Source organism: Myxocyprinus asiaticus, chromosome 23 (genome assembly GCF_019703515.2).
Source record: "Myxocyprinus asiaticus isolate MX2 ecotype Aquarium Trade chromosome 23, UBuf_Myxa_2, whole genome shotgun sequence".
Taxonomy (NCBI): Eukaryota; Metazoa; Chordata; class Actinopteri; order Cypriniformes; family Catostomidae; genus Myxocyprinus; species Myxocyprinus asiaticus.
The window spans coordinates 31098270-31123356 of NC_059366.1; the positions used below are offsets into that span (position 1 = coordinate 31098270).

Below are 25087 nucleotides of genomic sequence, written 5' to 3' on the forward strand. Positions count from 1 at the left end.
GGCCCTACAGAAGGACCACAAAGGTTTCCTTTTAACACTTACATGTGTCCCTACTGATCTGCACAAAAAAAAAAAAAAAAAAAATAGTTACCACATTTAGTAATAACATCCCCAAATTATCATTGTGTTCAAATACACAGAAAAAACAAAAACAAAAAAACAATCCACAATTCAACTTGATATTAATAAGTTTGTCTGTACATAGAGCCACTCTACCAGTGACAGTGAATTTAAGCGATTAATTGACATGGCATCAGGAGATTATATGACAGGCATGAGCTTTGTTTTTGTGTCATATTTTATGGCAGGAAATATGCACTGCAAAATAAAGCAGAGAGAGAGGAAGAGCACTGCAGATATAGAAAATATTTACTCAAGACTGGACTTCATGCACTTAAATCAGAAGCAATGGAAGAGAGAAGCACTTTGTGTCCCTCTGGCATATCTATAGCTCTATGATCGCCCACAAGGTGTTACTTATGTTTGTGAATCATCAGTGTTAGCTATTAGTGCAGGGCTTCACCAGTGACTGGCAACAGTGAGTTTTTATAGGAGCCAATAGACTAACATGACAATCATTTTTTATTTTATTTATTTATTTTTAAGATGGTATGTTGGCCTCCTGTGTAGTTGGGGTCCTTCAGTGCTGGCAAAAGTTGTTGTTTTTACTGGCTATAGTGTTTACTTGTACAGAAGCGTAGAGTTTATTCCTTCTTTTTGGCCCCAGGAACCTTCTCTCTAATTCTGCAAAGCAAAACGAAAAAAAAAAAAAAAGATTTATTTTTTATTTGGGCTCCCTTGTCTTTACATTAAAAAGTAGAATTGAAATCCAATTCATTCAGTTCCAACATGGTTTGGGGATGTATACAGGGTTCCCACAGTCATGGGGAATTTGGGGAATTCAAACGGTCAACAGGGAATTAAAAGATTGTAATTTCCAGGCATGGAAATTTCTATACTGAATATACATTTTTGAACTACAGCTTAACATGCTAATAATAAGTCAAGCATGCCCACAGTCTATAGTGCTGTCTGATTTGTGAGCAAATATTTTGAGTCAGTTCTTTTCAATAAAGGTTTCACAAATCTGTCTAAAAGACTTGTTAGCAAATTGGTCTGAATCAAAAAAAAAAAAAAAAAAAAAAAGCTAATTGAATTATCACAAATGACTGGAATGGTCATGTAAAAATCACGGAAATTCAGTGGCCAAAATGTGTAGAAACCCTGTATGTAGTTTATAGAGCACTCACTTTCCCATTATTGAGTTAACATTGGAGCGCACCAGGCCCAAGTATTGATCAATCTGCGTCTGAAAGAGAGCGAAAAAGTGAGAATTCACCATAGACAGCAGACCATAGGAGTACGAAATGTTTTGCCAATGATCATTGTGTCGAGAACATTTACCTGGTACTTCTCGTAAACAACTGGCAAGGTGAACATGGAAACCACCACTAAAGAGAGAAAGAAACAGGAGTGGTACAGTATGATCAGGACAACAGTTACAGTTACAACAGACACTGAGTGAGCTGCTCTACCAAAATGCTGCATGATGTAATTTGATTACAGTTGTTTAAGGTTATAACACCCTGACCTAGAGCAATGTGTATGTGATCAACTTTCCTAATGTGTCCTATTGTAATTTTGAGTGTGTGCTTAAAATACACAAACACATGCCACTACAGAAACTGCTGAATGCTCCTTGAGAATCAGCACTGATTTTTAAGCAAGGTTTTCAAACACCATTTTAACACCAAATCAAAACTGGAGTTTTGTTGTCCATGTCTATTAGCTGTAAAGGCGTTTTGATGCTCGTGTACTCCCAAAATTTCACAAAATTAACTTTTAGAAGATATACATGTTCCAAATTTACAGTCTTTCACTTCTGAGAAAACATAAAAAATATTGATGAATCGTGTTGCACTACACAGATTTGAGTCAAATCAAATTTTCTTTAGAATGAGATTATCACTCCCCCTAATATCACCTGCAACTAACTATTAAGTAGTAAATCATGCTTGACGATGGTTATCTATCTAAAGCCTATTGGCTATTTTATTTTTTTAAAAACAGGACGTGCCCTTCTCGTCCTTTGTCCCACCCAAAAATACTGTTTCATTAGACTAGGAAATACTTCAAAACAGGAAAGAAAATGACTTCATGGTCTCTCTTCATGGGGTAATTTCATGTTCCAAAACATGAACCAACTCCCTTCACCTTCTAGTATAGAACAGTAGTTAGTGTACAAAGTGTTATGTGTACTATGTGTGTTTGGTATGTATTCTTACCTAGAATCATCAGAGTCAGGCCATTAAACAGAGCTCCCACATAGGTCAACAACCACATCAACACTGCAAACTAAACAAACACAGGTATTTTTTTATTTGTATTTATTTTTTTGACAAGACATTAGGGTCTTTTTGAAGGGACTGTCGTTTTATAGTGTACTGCATGTTATTCCTATCACATTTTAATTATCTTAACACCCATCATGCCAACTGAGTCATTTAAAGTTTTACCTCTAACAAAAGTTAATGGTACTTAAAGGAATTTTTCACCCAAAAAATGAAAATCCTCGTTCTTTCTTCTATTGAACACAAACAAAGATTTTTAGAAGAATATTTTACGTCTGTAAGTCCATACAATGCAAGTAAATTGTGGCCAGAACTCTGAAGGTCCAAATCTCACATAAAAGCATCCTAAAAGTAATTCATATGGCTCCAGTGGTTTAATCAATGGCTAAGTTTACATGTACACCAATACTCTGATTATTGCAATAATCAGAGCATAAGGAATAATTAGATTAAGATGTTTACATGATTTGGGCAAACCTCTTCAATGCAGTTTACATGCTACTTGCCAATACTCTGATTATCCACTGAGAAATGTGTTTTAATGATGAAAAAACATCTTGTTGCAAATATGTATCTTTAAATACAGCTTGGCATAAGGAAGTCTTTTTGTAAGTTTTATTAAAAGAACCGGTTAATAAGAGTAATTTTCGACTACACTGGATGTGCTGTCTGTTTTGATATACTAAAAAGAATCGGTTCATAATAGTAATTTGTTTGGCAGATTACACTGGTTGCTCTGTCCCTTTTGTTTCACTAAAAAGAATCGGTCACTTGTTTGAATCGGAATACACACGCTGGATGTTGTTGTGTTCCACCCGTGAGGACAAACTCATTTGAAAGACGTACTTACCATTTTTTTTGCAGTATACAGTCTTTTTTATCTTACCAACATTTAATTTAGACTGCAAACGGACATTCACAACTCGGAAAAATGTGTTTTCTTTTTCCGTGGGGCTGTAGATTCTGCAGTTGGGGAGTACCACTGCTGGAAAACAGTGCAAGAAAATGCTGTTTCGCATGAAGCCAAGAAGTGGGCTAAGTGCAGCTTCTGTTTCGTAATGTTTTATGAAGCTGTGCATGAGCTTAACATCATCCATCTGAAGCACTGGCGCAGACGCACTTTGGTCAGAGTGGAAGAAATGCGATTAAAGCGTTTACATGCCAGTATAAAGTGATTAAAATAGGAGTACTCCACATATCTTACTGCGATTATAATTACTCTGATTATTAGCATAATCGCAATATTCTGTTTACATGAGCAACAGTTTAATCACAGTATTGCCTTAATCGCATAATGAGGGTGCATGTAAACGTAGCCAATGTCTTCTGAAGCGATCCAGTCAGTTTTGGGTGAGAACAGACCAAAATTTAATTCCTTTTTTACTGTAAATCTGCAGTCTCCTTAGCGATCATAATTTAAGCTCGATTACACTTCCTAGCGCCATCTAGCGCTCTGCACTTGTCAAGCACTAGGAAGTGTAATCAAGCTTGAAATCATGATCGTGCCTAGAGACTGCAATGGCAAGATGTACAGTCAAAAAGGAGTGATATTTTGGTTTGTTCTCACCCAAAACCGATTGGATCGCATCAGAAGACATGGATTAAATCACTGGAGTCTTATGGATTAATTTTATGATTCCTATATGTGATATTTGGACCTTCAGAATTCTGGCCACCATTCACTTGCATTCTGAGGACCAACAGAGTTGAAATACTCTTCTAAAAATCTTCATTTGAGTCCTGCAGAAGAAAAAAGTCATATACATCTAGGATGGCATGAGTGAGAGTAAACAATAAGAGAATTTTCACTTTTGGAAGAGCTATTCCTTTATTCATAATTTTAAACATTATTATTAATCACATAAAGTGAAGACTATTAAGATACATCCCAAATGCACATTGGCAACCCCTCTTATCAGACACTTTTTGTTGCAGAATGAATTAATCATGTGATAAATTTGTTTGCGAATAGGGTATTTCTATCATGGCATTTATTGGCAGCAAACTTTTGCTTTTGTGCTCTATTTGTACCAATAGTGTTATTAAGTCCAAGACCAAAAAAATAAATAAATAAATAAATAAAAAAAATACCGAGTGCACTTTTAAATCTCAAGATCATCTGAAAAATGTTTTGAGCTGAATTTCTGGCCTTGTTTTTACCTTTACGGAGTCCACCAGATCCTGAACCAAGAACACCCTACGAAGCTCCTTCATGGTGGAGTTGACATACAGCTGAGTTTTATCCACATACTTACTGATCTGATCTGCAGAAAGAGCAATCTCTACTTCCAGATAAGCCCTGAAAGAGAGAAAAGCCATGTCATCTTGGAATACAAAATTAATCATCAATACTCATATACACAGTTTGGCTTACAAACTTCATTACATTTTCAGTAGCATGACAATATCCCAGTTATTTTTAAAACTGTGTTGTTTTTTTCCAGTAATAAGCTACTTTTCCCCTTAGAGTAGCAGTGTAGCATGACAAAACATTACATCAATGTTCTTTTCTTTTTTCTTCTTTTTTAAACTACATTTTCAAAAGAGTAGCTTGATTGTAGTCCTTTAAATTTTAAAATTTTTTCCATAGGAAGCTACCATTTCAAAAGTACCTTTCCCAATACTACTCATATCTCAAATGTAGAAGACGTTTTCACACCAACAGACACAAATGGAGGGTTTGACTAACTTGAAGGGATGTCCCTCGTCGGTTTTCTGCACTGCTTGCAGGACTGATTTGTAGACTCGGAAGCTGATGGTGGCAGAGAGGACAGCCAGAGCGAGATATGCTACCACGCTCACCACGCTGAACTGGGTTAAAGAGAACAGCAGCAGCAACACGCTGCCGAACACTAGTCCAGACTGCTTCAGATCCCGCCAGTGTAACAGATCTACCACTGAAGAGACAGAGAAGATATTTAATTTATAAAAAATAATTAGAATGGTGAATGGTCTTTTTTGGGTGAACTCCACTAGAACAGTATTAATCTCACATTTCAGCATGTGCCTGGTTGGTCAACATCCACACAACTAGTCACATTTACAGTAACATGTCGACATGAACACACACATGCTAACCTCTCTGCACTGGTTTTGTTGTTTAACTCAGGAATTCTGCTTTGTAAAACATTGTGTTCAAACAATTTATATAGACATCTCAAATTATAGGCAGTTTTGGAATGCTGAGTCACAAGCATTTAACATGTTTCTGCTGTTTAGTGTTTGTGTCACGCAGATAGTAATCTAGTTAAATAATAAGTATAATCATCCATTATTAGTTATAGCATTGCTTCTAATGGCTATTAATATTACTTTCCCATGTGTGTGTAAAACTTATTTCCAGGGGGAAATGTCTAACCTTGAGGCTATCTATTCCCACCTGTCTTCCTCTCAGCACCTGCTGCCAATTTATCTAAACCTAACCTTCTAGCCAGTAGTCACGTTATCAGATGTGTTGTAACATAATGGCCAGTGCACACAAACATACAGTGAGCCTTGTGCCATCAGTATAACAAATGCATTGAAAGAAATATTACAGGTTCAATACAAATTAAGCTCAATTGACAGCATTTGTGGTATAATATTGATTACCACAAAATTTTGTTGACTTGTCCCTCCTTTTCTTAAAAAAAAAAAAAAAAAAAAGTGTGTTAACAGGATTTTAGTGTGATAAAATCACTTACTAACCTTTCTTTTGTGTGTAAAAATCGTATATAACATTTGCATTGACGACATAATTCTGTAAACACTAAAACAACAAGAAATTTAGAAATGATACAATTTCAATGCTCAAATAATGTAGTTTAAACAGAAGAATGATTGTAAGTGCTTTTATAAAATTATATGCTTCACATTTCTTCCTTTACACCCTCCAAAATTGGCCCCATTCACTTTCATTGCAAGTGCCTCACTGTAAGCTTGATTTTTGCTTTTTTCTAAAGAAAAGTATGGACGAGTAGAAATAAATTTTTGTGGAAATCATCATTATGCCACAAATGCTGTCGATTGAGCTTTACTTGTATTGAACCCAGAATATTCCTTTAAGGTTTTAGCCCATTGTGATATAAGACCTACTCATTCTGAGACTACAGATTTAGTTTGACATTAAGAGAAATGTGTCGTACAGACCTTATTCACAGCAGCGGCATCTTAGATTTTTAACGGGAACGACAACAAGGCTGTGAGGAATAGACATACAGTCTCTTCAATGAGCTGTACTGCAGTTTCAAGTGTTTTTAAAATGTTCAGTGGACAAAACACTGAAAAAATATCTTTCCAAATTTCTCTCCAGACTACATGAGTTGTGGAAAATCAGATGGGATCTAGGAGCGTCATACAGCTTTATACCATGTGTGACACTGAAGAATTGGTAAGCCTCGTTTTCATCCATGTTAAAAATCAAAGATGGTGCTACTGTGAATAAGGTCTATTCTGGCACTGGTAGGAGATGAAACCCTGCCTATGTGCATATGGTTGCAACAATGTTGTATGGTAAGACAAAATAGAATTCAATAGAATCTTAATTTATTGCCACATGACTAGGGTGGTGGAATTTGTTTCCATGATTTTCACATGACATCGCCATAGAATAGTACCATTTTAAGTTACAGGGACAATCCCCTGAAGTGTCTAGCTCAATGGCAGAATGGTGTTAACTCAAGCATCGCCCCTTGCTGGGTTCAAAACTGCAACCTATTTCTTTACAGAACAAGGATACTTCCCACCAGACGTACATCTTACAAAACTTGAGATAACCCCAAGACAGGGCCTTGGTCTCTCACTCGACCAAAAAGAAATTAGTTAACAAACAAATCTATAGTTGCTCTAAGAGAAACTCCATAGACCCTAATCTAAAACTGAAACTCTCTAAAGATCCCAGAAATGGAATATAACATTATGACTTCCTTATACTTCCCAAGACATTAATGATCCACAGCAGAATCAAAAGCTATATGGATTCACCAACACCATCAACCTTTCAACAAAAGCTAAATCATTTACTATCCCTCTTTTCAATAAGAATTTATACTTTTGTAACTCCTCACTGGGTGAGTTTACATGCACATCGATAAAACATGTTCACCAACTCTGACCAAATATCACAAAGATGACATAAGTAGAATTGTTCACTTGTTGCCATGAGAACCAACAGATTCAGAACTCTGAATCATCTTTTTAGTCTCTGCGTCAACCGAGAGCTTATTTTTGCTGTCATATTTTTATTTTACACCTAAATCTTGACACCTTCAGTTGCTGCTTTGGAAAAACTGTTAAGCACACACTCACTGAAGCTGGTCTGTCACTTTCTGGTGTGTGCACGACATCTGCAGTCCCCTGTGAGATTCTCCCATCGGTCCTACGGGGCTAAATTTAGCCTGGCAGAGCTTAGAGGAGGGCAGAAATATCGGCCATTTTTATCTGGGATTTTTGCTCGAAACCAAATCCAGGATGTAGGCAGCAGCAAGTACAGACTCATCAGCTCTTTAAAAATGACACACTATCATCAATTATTCATCATTCTGATTGAGTCACATCAATAATAAAAACACCACAAAAAAAGCAGTAAAAACCCTTGACTTTAACAAAAACATAAAACAAAACCCTTCGATGGTGACAAATTCACCTGCTCTGATAAATCCTACAGTCTGAACTCATACAGGTCCCATTAAACACATTAAAACAGCAGCATTCACACTCCTCACATACAACTGTCACATTGCTTTATTTATTGAATGTACACTGAAGTAAAGTAACACTGTTTAAGTGACTCTACAGAACACAGAATTGACTTATCCATCAGAAACAGTGACATCAGAAATGAACTCATTACAAGCATACAAAACAATTGTTCCTTAGAGATCTTTTATTTTTGATGCTAAAACACTAATACCATCAGAAGAGGGAGAGAGACACTGACCTGAACCACCCATGACTGCAGACAGCAAGAAAAAGAGAGAGAGACAGTGAGTGGGAACACACACAAAAGAGAGAGAGAGAATAAGAGGGAGGGGGACGACTCATACTACCATTGGCTAATCAGGAACGCGCGCACACACACACACACACACACACACACACACACAGGCTTAAGCATACTGGGTGACAAATGAAACAGACTGAGGCAAACGCACAAAAACACAATCCTTGTCATACACAACTATGTGTAACCCATTCACAGAGGCTAATTAATCCACCATCTTTCATATGTCCTATGTGACGATGAGTGTGTGTGTGTGTGTGTGTGTGTTTGAGAAGAGAAATAAAGGGGGCAGCAGCAGTTGCTATAGATACAGTGTTCCAGTTTCCTTTACACACATTGCTTAGGGAGCTTAAAATAAGAAGGTGTGTGTGTGTGTGGGGGGGGGGGGGGGGGGTAATTGTGTATGAGTGTGTGTGCTAGTGTTTAAATGTCGGAGTGTAATTATAGCATCAGAGATCCACATTCAGCCTGGCAGTCATGCCAACATAATACCCAGCCTTTCATATCCTGAGTGAAAGGTCATCACCATGGGGAAGGCTGAAGTGGTCAAGCCCAGGTTTGTCTAGTTAGCATGGTCCAGTTAGTCCCTACTGGTAGATGCCATAACTACACCATCTGGGCCTAAAAAAAGCATTGTTCTCCATTGACGGACATTCGGAAGTAGCTGTGTATTCTGACAAAATACAACATTTCATTATATTGTAGTAGATGTTTTGCCAGTGCACATTTTTGAGCATTCTTTTTAGTGTGAAATGGATTTATATTTTTTGTGGAAGGGCTTGGGACTGGGCATGTTCTTATGTCAAGCAACTGCCATTGAGATAATAGCGAATGCTAACAGATAGCTTAATCTAAGTATTACTGACCTTCTTGTGAAGGCCTATATTGGGACAGGAACCAATTTCAATCAAAATGGTTACATAAACAATTTTGCATTAAAGATTACATGCAATATGTTTAGTTAAAACAACAGTATTTGAGAAACTGATGGCGTTAGCAATAGCTCAGACGTCACTTTCAGTGTAGCCAAATCAGTGTTGCTGCTGTCACATTATTGTGCTAGTTCAAGTTTTAATTAGGGTTGGTGGTGGCTTATTGGCAGGGTTGGGGAGTAACGGAATACATGTAACAGGAATACATATTTAAAATACAAAATATAAGTAACTGTATTCCACTACAGTTACAATTTAAATAATTGGTAATTAGAATACAGTTACATTCAAAAAGTATTTTGATTACTGAAGAGATTACATTTTATTGTCATTTGTTTCATTTAATATTTAGTCCTTTCAGATGGAAAACATTTATACATATAAATGATGCGATCCAAAGTGAATTTGAACAGCGGTGAAACACTTTCTTATGATGTGTTACATTCATACGAGCAGACAGAGAAGTAAGTTTGAAGTAAATTTGGAGCAGAAGAAATAGAAATAAACCTTGTGTATATTGTCAGCTTTAAGCTAAGCTAAAATGCTATTTCTAGCCATTTTACATGCACATGTTACCAGGCACGATCATATTTTTTTTTATCAAATTCACTTTGGATCATAATTCATTTTTTTCTAGTAAGACCTTTGATATTAGGGCAAAAATCTTATTCTTGATGATAATTTTTGTATTGATTTCCTGTAAAAATATCTAAAAATCCTTAAAACAAGATCAATTTGATTGATCTTGTTTTAGAAACAACACTGCATAAGATATTTAGGTTTTTCAGAGAATGTATTTTTAACATGTGTATTTTGTCTTACTGTACTGGCAGAGTTTTTATAGTCAAAACAAGTGAAAAAATCTACCAGTGCTGAAGAAGTAATCCAAAGTATTTAGAATACGTTACTGACCTTGAGTAATCTAACAGAATACGTTACAAATTACATTTTACAGCATGTATTCTGTAATCTGTAGTGAAATACATTTCAAAAGTAACCCTCCCAACCCTGCTTATTGGTTAATAATCTGGGCTGCTGACATAAAAATCTCAAAAATAGGTTTCCCAGGCAGCAACTGGAAAGTTACTGAGATTACAATCCTGATGCTCTTGATTTTTGCTTCTAAGACCACAGATTGCTCCAGAGGGAGTTGTCCCTGCAATTACTGTGCTGTAAATCACTTTCAATGGAAGAATAATGAAAAATATAAAAATTCAGGCAATTTTCTGCAAGCCGAAATGCACTTATCAGTGCATTAAGAGAATAGTATGTGCATTTGTACAGTTGAAGTAAGAAGTTTACATACACCTTTGCCAAATACATTTAAACTCGTTTTTCACAATTCCTGACATTTAATCATAGAAAACATTCCCTGTCTTAGGTCAGTTAGGATCACTACTTTATTTTAAGAATGTGAAATGTCAGAATAATAGTAGAGAGAATTACTTATTTCAGCTTTTATTTCTTTCATCGCATTCCCAGTGGGTCAGAAGTTTACATACACTTTGTTAGTATTTGGTAGCATTGCCTTTAAATTGTTTAACTTGGTTCAAACGTTTTGGGTAGCCTTCCACAGGCTTCTCACAATAAGTTGCTGAAAATTTGGCCCATTCCTCCAGACAGAACTGGTGTAACTGAATCAGGTTTGTAGGCCTCCTTCCTCACACACGCCTTTTCAGTTCTGCCCACAAATTTTCTATCGGATTGAGGTCAGGGCTTTGTGATGGAGACTCCAATACCTTGACTTTGTTTGTGCCACAACTTTGGAGGTATGCTTTGGGTTATTGTCCATTTGGAAGACCCATTTGCGACAGAGCTTTAACTTCCTGGCTGATGTCTTGAGATGTTGCTTCAATATATCCACATAATTTTCCTTCCTCATGATGCCATCTATTTTGTGAAGTGCACCAGTACCTCCTGCAGCAAAGCACCCCCATAACATAATGCTGCCACCCTCATGCCTCAAGGTTGGGATGGTGTTCTTCGGCTTGCAAGCCTCACCCTTTTTCCTCCAGACATAACAATGGTCATTATGGCCAAACAGTTACATTTTTGTTTCATTAGACCAGAGGACATTTCTCCAAAAAATAAGATCTTTGTCCCCATGTGCACTTGCAAACTGTAGTCTGGCTTTTTTATGGCAGTTTTGGAGCAGAGGCTTCCTCGTTGCTGAGCAGCCTTTCAGGTTATGTCGATATAGGACTCGTTTAACTGTGGATATAGATACTTGTCTACCTGTTTCCTCCAGTATCTTCACAAGGTCCTTTGCTGTAGTTCTGGGATTGATTTGCACTTTTTACACCAAATTACATTCACCTCTAGGAGACAGAATGCGTCACCTTCCTTGGTGGTATGATGGCTGCGTGGTCCCATGGTGTTTATACTTGCGTACTATTGTTTGTACAGATGAACGTGGTACCTTCAGGCGTTTGGAAATTGCTCTCATTTATGAACCAGTCTTGTGGAGGTCCACCATTTTTTTTTCTGAAGTTTTGGCTGATTTCTTTACATTTTCCCATGATGTCAAGCAAAGAGGCACTGAGTTTGAAAGTAGGCTCAAAATACATCCACAGGTACACCTCCAATTAAGTACACCTCCTATCAGAAGCTAATTGGCTAATTGTCTAAAGGCTTGACATCGTTTTCTGGAATTTTCCAAGCTGCTTAAAGGCACAGTTAACTTAGTGTATGTAAACTTCTGACCCACTGGAATTGTGATACAGTCAATTAAAAGTGATCTGTCTGTAAACAATTGTTGGTAAAATTACTCGTGTCATGCACAAAGTAGATGTCCAAAACAACTTAAAAAATGAGTTTTAATGACTTCAACCTAAATGTATGTAAACTTCTGACTTCAACTGTATATCAATAAAGGCAAATGTGTATAGGTCTGTTACAACGGCACTTTGGCCTTAGGCCTGTGAGTGGTTTTAAAAATGCGGCACTGAATGTTTTATATATATATATTTATGTGTTGGTTTGTGCATGTCTATGTGTGTGCATGACAAAGCACTCAGAGTAAGACACAGAAACACCAGAAGGGTCTAGAGTTTGATATGAATCATCAAAAAAAAAAAAAAAAAAAAATTAGAAATGACTTCACAGTGATGTTATCCTTTCCTGCAGAGAATTAGTGATGTCAGCAAATACAGCAAAATAGAAGAAACAGGGTGAGAAAAAAGAGAAACAACAAAAAATTCCCATAGGCTTGCAATGACTCATTGGGGTCAGAATATCACTGAGATTTTGATGTGGGCTCTTTTGTTATTGGGCCAGGAGCCAACCAGCCAGAACACCCTAGAAACCAATTAGAAAACCTTAGCAAATATTGGGAAAGTTTTCACGTCAATATAGTGGAGTTTTGCATGGGCAGAATCAGTAAATCTATTTACAGATAGCAGTTTTTGATGAAAACACAACCACACAAAACAGAGTGCAAATACTAACACAATGCAGTTTCTATAGAAATAGTATGTCTGCACTCCCTCCCAAACCCTTTGTTCTGGGTGGACATTTCCAATGTGCCTGTCATTCTAAAGGAACAGCCAAGAGAACAATCCTCACCTTTTCTCTCCTTTTTTCTTTCTCTTTTAAAATGATCCTTTCTGTCCTTCTCTCTTTCCCTTTTTGTGATCTGCTCTTCCTTTCGCTTACTCTTTTCTAGGTATAATGGATGTTGTAGAGTTGTTCTGGTGCAACATCACAAAACCAGCAAGGTGCGTGGAAAAAAACGAAGTACTAGTAAAAAGCAAATCCAGCAATACTCAGGGAATGGAGAAAAATAAGGAAATAAAACTTATTAAAAGTTAATAAAAGTTCTATTTCCTTATTTTTCTCCATTCCATGAGTGTTCCTGGATTTGCTTTTTACTAGGTATAATGGATGCCTGTTCAAGAGAATGATGTAATCAGGATGGGTGTGACCTGGTTGCTATAGTGACAGCCTCATCCAGCGCTGCTGCATCTGTGATTCAACATAAAAACAGCCTAAACTCTGACAATCAGAGCCTATCTAGCTAAACAGCAGGCGTAGCATATTAGCATTACTCCAAAACAGACGGACCACCAGCCAACCCCCCATCCCAAAACAGCTGCCTCCCCTCTCCTCTCTTTGTCCCACCAGTGCAGAGACCAAGGGGACACTAGTGCTTCATGCAATACGCAAAACCAGCGCCTGATAACAGGGCCATAACCACCATAGACATAAAGAGGGCACGTCCCCCCCAAAATTCAGATTAGTGCTCGATCAATATGGATTTTTCAATGACCGATTCTTAAAATGAAGAAAATATTTGGTCTCCCCCCAGTATTGAATATACTGCTACATTTACTCTCCCTCATGTTGTTCCAAACCTGTCTAACTTTTACCCCGTCTTTATTTCATTAATTAAAAAAAAACAAAAAAATTTAAGCATAATGTTACCCTCGGTCACCATTCACTTTTATTTCCATACAACAAATGTGAATGGTGACTGAGGCTAACATTCTACCTTACATCTCCCTTTGTATTCCACAGGAAAAAGTCATACAGGTTTAGTAGAAAATAAGGGTGAGTAAATGATGACAGATTTTTCATTTTTTGTTTGAGCTATCCCTTTACCATCCAGTAATACACAGACACAAACACAGAGTCTGTACCCAGCCCTCTCCAGCTGCTCCAGGTACATTCTTTCTTCCCTTTATCCATGTCTTCCCCTCCTCTGTCGTTTGTCTCGCTGCTTTTGCGCTTCCTTTTTCTCTTTTGCTGATCTTATGTCTTCCCGAGACCCACTACCTGACACGTCCGAGTGGCATGAATGGCCAGAAGAGAGATAAAGAGACTAATACTGCTACTGAATCACACAGACAGAGGGACGGAACGAGAGAAAGTGAGGGAGAGGTGCTGGTGGATGACAAAGTAAACACTGTAGCCTCCACCGCAGAAAGCGGATCGTACCATATGCAACGCCTGGGGCATGATGTTAGGAATCAGATCAAAAAGGCCCCGCCCTTTCCTCCCTCCCCCCACAAACCTTATACATAAACATAAGCACTTGTCATGTGACCTCAGTGCTGTTAAGGATGGCGTTATTGTATTCTCAATAAAAGGGTGGAGTCTATGATGTCAGCATTATTATTTTTGAATGCTTCACAATATCTGTGGGAACCTTAGATGGAATTATAGGCAATGTAGTTCTGCTTAAAAATAGAAGAAATCTGGAACAGAATGGTCCTGATGCAAGCTAGAACAAATAAATACACAGCCTTTTAATTCAATGTTATTACTGTTGCTGTTTATCTGTATGGTGAGTTGCATTCTTTGCTTATTCATTTTCATCCTCTTCCTCTTCTGTTTCCTGTAGGATCTTCCCTCAATGGGCTTGCCACAGTAACAGCTCAAGCCCCCTGCCTCCCCCATTACTACTGAAACAAGCTGATCTGTGCTGTGATCCACATAGTCTCAGAATTCTGGTCAGTTTAATGCACTGATAGAATTGCAGTTGGTATAATGTTTTAATATTATCCATTAAAAACACACTCCACACTTTTACATAAAGATCTGCAGTCTTTACCATTAGATCTTTAGGAGAGATTTTGAGGATTTAATTAAGTATTTCAATTAAAAATAGCTGAGCTGTTACATAAACATGCAGTCTTTATCGCCCTCTGCAGGCTGTCTGAAGAAGAGCTTCTAAAAAGGCGTTGACCTCTTTTTTTTCCCCCAGCATTCCAGAACCTTCATTTCCACTCACCAGACAATGCATGGTATATTCAGTACACTGCATATGTGTATAAATGCAATGCACAACATAAAATATACATCAATCTGCTATACAACATCTCTACCTGTCTGTTAATTTATCTGTAGTTGCCTGGATACAAAATGAGGGAACCAACAATTTAATTCATACATAATTTCAACTGCTGTTCCTTCATACAAATTGAAAAAAAAAAAAAAAAAAAAGTAATTATGCTTGTAGCATCATATTTGCATGCACCACCCCAATTTACAAGAGGATTATACAAAAATACTGTTTACAACAAGATGAACCACTTCATCAAAAATACAGTTAATTTCTTTCTGATCTAACGCACAACTTAAGTTTATTCCTCCAAATGGCTTTCAGGTTAATAGAAATACTGTGTGCATCAAAAGGTGGACTCAAGATCCAGAATTAACAGCTTAGAATACTTTCTTTTTCATAAATGTTCAGATCAAGGATTTATCAGTCTTCAAGAAATATATATTTTGGATTACTACATAAGCAACATTTACATTTCATTGTTAAATAAGAAAATTTAACTGAACTCAGAAAGGTTTTAAAAACAAATTAAGTACACCACCATTATTTGTGCTTTGTTATTGTGAAGTTTTGTTCACACATGACAGTGCATTTTTTAAAACTCACCACTAGAGGGACATTATCCCTTTATTTCAGCCTCAATCAACCACTCTATACCATAGAAGATCTTTCATTGTCTCTGAAAGTCTCTCACATTGAATCAAGTCCATGTGACATAAGCAGGCTTTTCTAATTACACTCTTTGAGAAACAGCAGCTGTGACAACAACCTCCTCAACACTGCATCCTCTGAGCAGCCTTACGGCCTTATCAACTTAAAGTCAAGTCAAGGAATTGATGATAATAATAATAACAACAAAAACAACTAGATTAATAAAGTTTGTAGACATGCTGGCTTGACAAAGCCTTGTCTTAAAGGTTTAAAAAGTTTAAAAGATAGATAGATAGACAGATAGATTGATAGATAGACAGATAGACAGATAGACAGATAGCATGTTGCAGCCTCATAAGCAGCAATTCATCAAAACTCTCAATGTGTTTCTCTAAATGTCTTTCATGCAAGGTAACTAAGTGATGATATAAGCATCTGACTAATCCAAATTACCAAATTAAGCAATCTTACTGATCAGCAGGGCTTCAACACACTGATTTTAGAAAATCTATTCCAGTTTAAGGCAGCTTGAGGTTAAGGCAAAAATTTTCCCCTCATGACACTTTAGAACAAAACAGAAAAAATAACGCTATACTATTAAACATCACTAATACATCAATTGTGAATGACCTAGATTATTTAGATCAGGGGGTTTCAAACTTTTTGATGCCAAGGAAGGACCCCCAAACATGATGATCCCCTCACAATGGACCCTCTTCTAAAATAATTAGGCAGCTTTATATTTTCATGTATAAAGTCCCATTTATGCTGTGTGAGAAAAATAGTAAGCGTGATATATTATATAAAGACAACATGTTGTTTGCTAAATTAAATAATTGGCTTTTCTTGTGTTATTGGGTAACACTTTACAATAAGGTTCCATTTGTTACCATTAATGCATTAGGTATCTTGAACTTACAATGAACAATAGGCCTATTTTTAAACAGCGTTAATCTTGGTTAATGTTAAATGATAAAAACCCAATTGTTCTTTGCTTATTGCATTAACTAATGTTATTGTTAAGATATATATATATATATATATATATATATATATATATATATATATATATTAGTAAATGTTGAAATTATTGTAGAAGTAGATCTGGCACTACTTTACCCACTCACAAGGTGCATGGATATAAACAACAGAAATGGAGCAGTGGAATCCAGCAACACTTGCAGTGATAAACTTTATTGGACTTTAAAATGAATAACTCAAACCAACACGGCATGTAGGCCTTTATCAGACCCTAAATGTTGAAATTAACCATGATTAACAAATGCTGTAAAAGTATTGTTCATTATATTTATGTTACAAAATGCAGTTAACTAATGTTAACAAAAGGAACCTCATTTTAAAGTGTCACTGTAATAGAGGAAATGAAGAAATGAAAAGTTTTAAATATCTATTAATATAAAGAAATTATTTTAAATATAATTTTAAAAATCTGGAAAATATTACTTTGTATTAAGTTGAGAGCATATCTTTTTTTCTACCCACTGTTAAAGTAATGTTAGTTGTACATATAAACCTGAAGAAAAACATTTTCAATTAAATTAAAATGTACTGGTAGTGTGATGTGCACGAGTAATCGAGTAATAGATTAGTCGTTCAGCACCAGATACTCGAGTATTAAAGGTGCTGTAAGTGATTTTGCCCTTCTGGAATTTTCACGAGCTGAGCCGTTGGATTAGCCATGCCCCCTCTTTCCAAAACCCTAGACATCATAGATACTGTAGAGACCAAAACCGAGCAGAAAGGGTTGTTAAACACAACAGTAGCAAAAATAGCGCCCTCAATTGACAACTGTAATGAAAAACATGGCATTAACATGGCGTTAAGCCTCAATATATCGCTGCAACTACAACACTATGCAAAATGATTGACAGGCAGAAAGCATTTGATGTTTACAGAGTCTAGAGCTATCACAGAGCTCTCCGTACACTTATTTCATTAATATCTTTCAGGGAGTATAATTTTTTTTTTGCATAACTTTCCATGAAAAAAATAGCTTACAGCACCTTTAAAAACACTGCTCGATTGTCGCAAATTCATTTTCCTAACCGCATTCGTCTGCCGTGCACAGCGCTGAATTAACTGTTTTCCCTCTGATTCTCTCACCAAATATCACAGTTACAATTGAGTCCACTGGGAGGCGGTGTTGATGGGTGTCATTCAACATCGAGGTGTTGGATGAGAGAAGAAGATATGATGGCGTCTTTGCCAAGTGTGGATTTGTTTTGATTCTTTTTTAATTCTGCTCTATTTGTATTCGGTTCTTGTTAGAGCCTTGCATACCAACGGATGAGGATCTGCTTTATTGTGGAAAGATATAAGGAACTATGAGTTTATCAGACCAGTATGTGTGTGTGTTTGTTAAATCACTGAACACATTTTTAACGAGTAATCGGTTACTAGTTTTTTGTGGATTAGAGTACTCGACAACAAAATTACTTGAAAATGCCCATCCCTAATTTGTAGTTTTTAGAAAGAAGAATTAAAGAATAATATAGTCAAATTGTTTGTTACATTTTTTTTTTTTTTCTGTGTACCCCCTAGCACCTTCTTGCAGTTTGAAAGTCAATTTGAAAACCCCTGATTTGGATCAATGTGATGTAATGTTATTTTAGAGCTGAAACTGTCATATACTGGTAATAAGATATATTCAACTTTTTTTTGTTGAACATGTTCACAGATGGCACTTGGTGACTGTGCTCGACAGATGAAGCGCTGGTCCTCCTACAACATCACTTCATCACAGTTCATGACATTCACCTCCTCTCATCTTACAGCTGTCAGACACCAGAGGCACTGAAGTTCTAGCCCTGTCCTAGCAAGGTTCCAGTAATGAAGCTTATAATAACCCCTTTCCCACGTACAGTCCTGGTACTTTCCCCTTCATAACTTTCTAGATAAGAACTCTTAAAAGTAACTGCATACCCCAAGAAGATTTCCCCTCTTGCATTTGCACACACAAAAATAACCCCAGTGGTGACGTCATCTAGTGTCGACCATTTTTCTTTTGACAACAAAATCAACAATGCCATTGGAGAATGCCAGGATTGGAGCTACACTTTTGTTAGGGCTGTTTTACAAAAACTGTGTCTTCAGGTTATAGTCTTCACACTGGGCAAATGAGCCGTGCGGTGCTGCATCTCTCAAGCCGCTGTGAGAAGAGAGATGAGGTGCTCAGCCTGTTTTAACCAGCCTATTTTAAACATCTTATTATTTATTTCCATTATCCTGAAAACTTTAAAGCAGTAATCCAGAAATCAATTTGTTTTCTGTCTAGTCACACAGTACATATGCAATGAAAACTCAAAGGGCATCTCCCATTGAAGTCACAAAGCAGCTCTGCTCACCCTTCGCGCACACATAATATGTAAAACAGGCGATACTCAGTTGGATACTTAGTTGTTTTTATGTTATTTTTGATAAGGACATTAAAAAATTGTGGCAATCCTCCGAGTAGCAGCCTAGCAGCCACAAGTTTGTATACTCATGGCAGATACCGACTCTTCGTGTTTCTCATTGCTTTGTGCATCATACATATTTGACCAATCACAGGTTGCAGCACCTCCCACAGCCCTTATTCTCTCAATAAAGTACCTACCCTGGAGTAGGAGCTAAAAGGTCCCTCTAATGTCCCTCTAAACGGCTAAGAGGAACTATAGTTCCTCATGTGCAAAAGCAACAAAAAGTAGTAGTTCTGAGTAAAAGTACCTAAAATGTGCTTTAGTTACTTCCTGCAGTGGAAAAGGGCCTACGTAAACACTTTCTAAAATGCACCTCAGTAATCTATGTCACTAAATCACAGAAAACCTGTGATAGAATAGCTTGGAGGAAGAGTAACTCAGAAGCCTCTTACCTTTCTGTCTGGTGAGGCTCTGAAAGAAAGAGGGAAGAGTGGCCTCTTTCTCTGTGGAAACACTCTCAACATTGCTTTTGATCTCCTTGTTCTGACTGGGCTCCAGAGTTGGAAAAGATGTTCCCATTACTGAAGGCCTGGGTTTGGTGGACCAGCTGTCCTCTGGTTGCAGCTTGGGCTTCTCAACGGGGGCTGCTTTTTCCTTTTCCTTCTCTGTTTCTTTCTCTTTTCCTCTCAAGGTGCTGGCTGGGGGTTCAGGGAAGGGAGAGGCTGAAGCGCTGGAATTTATGATGGGTTTAGAGGAAGTGAGGCCCGAGGTCAGTGGAGAAGATGTTTCAGGATGTTTTGGAGCTGAGTATTCCTGTTCCCGCTTGGGACTCTCTTCAGAGGCTGATTCGATTAGCAGGTCGCTGTCGAGCTCTGCCTCCCTCTCCTCTCTTAGCAGACTGTAGAGCGGTGGGTTGCTGGATTGACTGAAACCACCCTTCGTACCCCCAGACAGCTCAAATGGGTTACTAGCACTGACCTTGTTGGTTTGATCCTTGTCAAAAGTGTTGCTAGCTTTATCGGTGATAGATGTGTAGTTGGTCTGCTCAAATGGGTTGCTTGGTTGGCTAAATCCACCTTTTGTGGGTGTGGTCTTGGATGTCAAGTCGTATGCTGGTGAATCGGATTCTTCAGCCACTTGCTCAATCTCTGAATCTCCAGACTCATCTCCACTGCCTTGAAGGTCTTGTGCCCATGGGGAGGAGGGTTTGGTTGTGCCCTTCATGTTCTGGTCTCCTGGAAGATTGGAATGATAGGTGGTGTTGCTGGAATCTTTGGTGGAGCTCACAGACTTCATTCCTGCAGGCTGGAAGAGAATGTCGGATGGAGACTCTCGGCCTGGAAAATTGGAATGAGGAAAGTAATGCAGTGAAACCGAAATGGAGGAATTTAAGTACTGAATAAATGGCAATATTAGTGTTGCAGGGGCATAACTACTAGGAATATGCAAAACGATTAATTTCACTCATGTTTAAAGAAAATGTTGGAGTTGACTAATCTAAAAAGAAACCAACCTTCAGAAAACAGTAAAAAAAACTGTTTATGCAACCCATTTAAAATACTTAATCTATTCCAAATCCAATGCTAAATTCCGCTGAAAAGGGGCATTTATCTGCGACGTGCTCGCCTTGAATTATGATAATTGTATATTAAATAAAAAACACGACTCCCATTTACTGAATCAACGTTAGCAAATACAGGTTTATTTACAGAAAACAACTGAATGAATAGTGCAGGACTAGCAATTGCGCAAACCTAATAGCCTGTTCTAAATGGAATTCACCAAGTTAAAGTTACTTAACATATTAAAACAGTCAGGACATTATTGAAAATAATTAACAGGTAAGCCAAATCTACGAGAGCACTGAAAAGTTGTGCATATTTCACAAGGTGCAGTCATGCATTAGCCATTGATCTAATATGACAGCTGTTCTGTAAATAACATTAACCAATAACAGTTCTGATGTAAAAAAAAAAAAAAAAAAAGTTATAGGATAGAACAAATAGGCCTGTGATGTAGCCTACAATAAACCCAGAATAAAAGATAGTTTAACCCATTAAGCAGTCGGCACCTCGTTGAAAATAGCCTTCTTAATCAGCTTATTAAAAAAATTGCATTCCTAGCCTAAAATAGTCATTTTCTAGGCTACTTACTCAAAAGCATACATTTTAGATGAGCAAAATTAACACGTCAACATGGTTCGGTGAAAGACAGGACAGGCGGCTATCCTGCACTTGAAAAAGTCCTCTCATACATAAATATATATATATATATATATATATATATATATACACACACACACATTACAGTAATTTAAGTCCAGCCTCTGTAAAAATATAAAGCCTAACGTAATTAAATGTGTAAAAATGTTGAACAGTTTAATGGGGAAAACATTAACCGACTAGTAATTCCAGTGTCGACTAGCAGCATCAGAACCGTTTAGTCGACTAGTCGAGAACATCCCTAATAACTACCATAAACATTGAGGGGGCAATGTTTATTGAATTGGTTTATTATTATGGTTGGGAACTGAAAACCAGTTCTTGTTCAGAACTTGTTCCATGTTTTTTTAAATACTGGAACTGTATGATTTTCATGCCTTTCAGTTCCATTAACTTGCAATTTTCGCCGATGCGAACTGAACACTGCTACAATACTCTGACAGCATTTCCCGCTGCGCTATTCAGGGGTAGCGGCATAGCGCTGCACCATTACTGAAACAACCGCGCGTCCAGTGTAGTCTGATTCCTGAATGAATTATTTTCCTTGAATCTACAGTGCGAAACATACAGCGCTGCCTGTGTAGTCCAATTCTCGAACAAACCACTCTCATGAGCCGGTTCTTTTTAGTGAATAAAAAAAAAATACAGCTTGACTAGTGTGGTGGTTCCCAAACGAATGACTCGAGTGAATCAAAAACACTCATAGCCCACATCAGTCAGAGCAGTTACTGAATTTATCTTACTCACGTGCAAGTTGTGACTTTCGTTGTGTTGAGTAGTGTTGTACTTAAGGCTTGTCAGACTTAATCAGGTAGTGCAGTTACTGGCTGGTTTTTCATATGACAATGTGTAGTTAAAGTTAGAGTTTGTAAGGAAATTAAGTGTTTCCACATTTTTCGTTTAGAATTATTATTTAATACATAGTTAAAATCAATAATTCAATTGCATTTATGCATCTCAAAAGTCTGTCTAAACATGCCTTGTACAAGAATTGAATTACATTTATTTCCAAGTTGTTATATCTGCTCTGTCAAAATCTGAAATGATCTCATCATCTTTCTTCTAAAAGAATCGTTAAATGGAGGAACCGGAATCCTTAAGAGGAACCCGAACTGGTATCAATAAATTCTTTGCAATTCCCATCCCTATTAACTAATCAGAATAACCCAGTTTTCAAATTAGAGTACGACCGATATGGATTTCTCAATTCTTAAAGGTGAAGTGTGTAATTTCTGCACTAACAACATCAACAAATGGAATGGTAATGAAAATAATGACTCTCCACAAGTAATGTTTCCTCAATACTACCCCACTTGACATCAGTCGGACAAAAAGATCCAGCCCAAAAATAATGACATTGGTTGATCCATTGTTGCTATATCAGGCAGGTCAGGATGTTCAAACAAACAAGAGCAATATTATGAAAGGGCTACAGAGCCACAGTGTTTACACTTTTTGGGTAAATCGGCCTACAAATTGCTTATTTATAGTTATCTCTGCGTATAAAGCTGGTATAGGATTAAGTATTTTAACACTGAAAAAATTACACACATCACCTTTAATCTATTATATTTGGCTCTTTGCTCTTTTATTCAGCCCACTACCGATCGGGCCAAATTCCTCAAAAATATATAATTAAATAAATATTTTAATTACTCATTAAATACAAAATGTAATCTATTTGGCCCTCCATAGTTAACATCAGGCATAAATAAATTTTGTAAAGTGATTACACTGAAACAGTTGAGTCACAGGTGGGAGGGATCTACCTGTAGGGGAGTGGTTAGGGGAGTGGTTAGCTGAAGAGGCTGCGCTGTCATCCTCTGGTTCTGAAAGTGTAACCGTGGGAAGACCCTGCTGCCCAAAACTGAGCACACTCTCTCTCTCAGAAACGCTCCCTTGTGGAGACACTCTTATTGGCTGGGTCGATGCAGCATGGGACTCTGTTGTCACGGTGATCTTCACAGGGCTGGCACTTTGTGGCATTTCCATCCTACGATATGATTGGTAATCTGCCATATCTTCATCCGAAGGATCCTCCACGTACGGAAACGCATGCTGTCCGCCCGCCGATCCCTTAACGTCCTTCACCTCCACATCTTCAGAACCAAGAGGGCTCTTTTCCAAATAGCGACCCAGATCAAAGGGGTCGTGGCTGGATTCTTTACTTTCCTTTTCTTCTTTCTTCGGCTTAAAGTCCTGAATGTCATCTTCATCATCATCGTCATCATCTCCATAGATTCCCATGGGATGCTGCTGCTTATTCTTGGCACTGTCAACACTACCAAAATCACAGAGGTCATCACCCATGTCCATGTAGCTGTAGTGGTCAGGCTTGTGTGAGCTCTGCAGGGTCGTATGATGGTCTGAGGGGTCACCTGGGGTCATGCTGATGCCGGAGTCGGTCCCGGTGGGAGCAGGTGGAGAACGGTTGCCCTCAGAGGAGAAGAGAGATGCGCCATCACTGAAAGGATTGGAGGAGGACTTAGAGGAAAGGAGAGAGGTGTACAGATCTCCCTCTCCAGGGGATGACTTCAAAAACATGTCAGACAAAGAGTCACCTAGAGAGAGAGAAAGAAAGAGAGGAGGTTAAGGCACAAGCAGAGACGTTGTTCAGCATTGCAGTCGGGAATTGAGAACATGTACTTATTACATGGGTTAAATTTTTTCAAGAATACTGAGCCTCAATAATATTTGTTTCGTTAATGGTTTATAAACATGTGCATTCTTCTACCGATGCAGATGGAACACCATACTAAAATACTCTGACAGTGTTTCATAAGACTTAAATCAATGTAATTACAGGCCATTATGCTGAAACATCAAATGCAGATGAAAAATTATCGGCATCTGAAGATTCTTTGGGCAGTTATTTTCTGTTCTTCATTACTGTCTGGTTGACCATACATATACACATTCAGAACAGAGGTTTGTTGCCATGAATGGCACTTTAATTAAAAAAGCACTTCAATATGTTCCCAAAAAGATACTGTTTTTGTTTTGGATCTTTGTATTTAAGTACTGTATATATACTTGGGGAATAAAAAGTACTGTACAAAAAGTACTAAAAGGAACTGGAATCTGAATTGGAATCATAACCAGAATCGTTAAATCTGCACGATTCCCATCCTTATCCAATATTGATGAATTTCTTTAAAGTTTAATTTAATCTTAACTTAATATATTTGTTTGGTTTAAAGATGCATTTAAATTCCAACCCGGCAGCCTTCACTAATGACTATATTGTATAAAATATGTTACAGGAGCACTTCATCGCAGTTACAGCATATAGACATGAAAAGCCCCTCTCAGTGCCCATACAGACAGTGCAATCCCTGCAGTTATTTGACACTGCATGATATCAGTTACAGATGAAGTGAAGATGAAGATACAGTAATAGACAGAGACACAAAAGAACAGAGAGTAAGAGAGAGAGCAGTGAGTAAGAAGAAGAATCTATGAAGATAATTAACGTTTTCCAGAAGCACTGTAAATCTGATTCCCACTGGACTGTGATGAAGAGCAGATATGAACTGTGAACATGTAGTGACATTCAGACTCTGTGCAGTCTCTCTGTGTGCTGGCCGGCCACTGTGAACACTGCACAGCCGTCTGAGACACAGCTGGAAGCATTTGCTCTGTCTCTGTGAAATCAGTCGAGTCTTAAGGGGATTACACAAAGTTGGACAACGAACCCTGCGACTGTCACAACACCAATAACAAGTGGACACTTGTATACATGCCCACCAG

At 37.6% G+C, this 25087-nt stretch overlaps 1 protein-coding gene across 4 annotated transcripts in view; it reads right to left on the bottom strand.

The window, feature by feature from the left end:
- Positions 1–351: 351 nt before the first annotated feature.
- The window catches only part of LOC127414117 (reticulon-1-A-like), a 30431-nt gene continuing 5695 nt past the window's right edge, over positions 352–25087 (bottom strand). The window contains exons 2-9 of one of the 4 annotated variants that reach the window (XM_051651887.1): positions 23107–23898; positions 19568–20452; positions 5041–5248; positions 4512–4650; positions 2286–2355; positions 1405–1451; positions 1251–1309; positions 352–744 (exon numbers count right to left, since the gene is read on the bottom strand). In XM_051651887.1, coding sequence (XP_051507847.1) covers positions 705–744; positions 1251–1309; positions 1405–1451; positions 2286–2355; positions 4512–4650; positions 5041–5248; positions 19568–20452; positions 23107–23898 — 2240 coding nt within the window. In that variant the 3' untranslated portion in view covers positions 352–704. Of the gene's footprint in view, positions 745–1250; positions 1310–1404; positions 1452–2285; positions 2356–4511; positions 4651–5040; positions 5249–7637; positions 7662–8268; positions 8331–13900; positions 14120–19567; positions 20453–23106; positions 23899–25087 lie in introns of those variants that run through there. The other 3 variants (XM_051651888.1, XM_051651889.1, XM_051651890.1) reach the window with 3 other exon arrangements.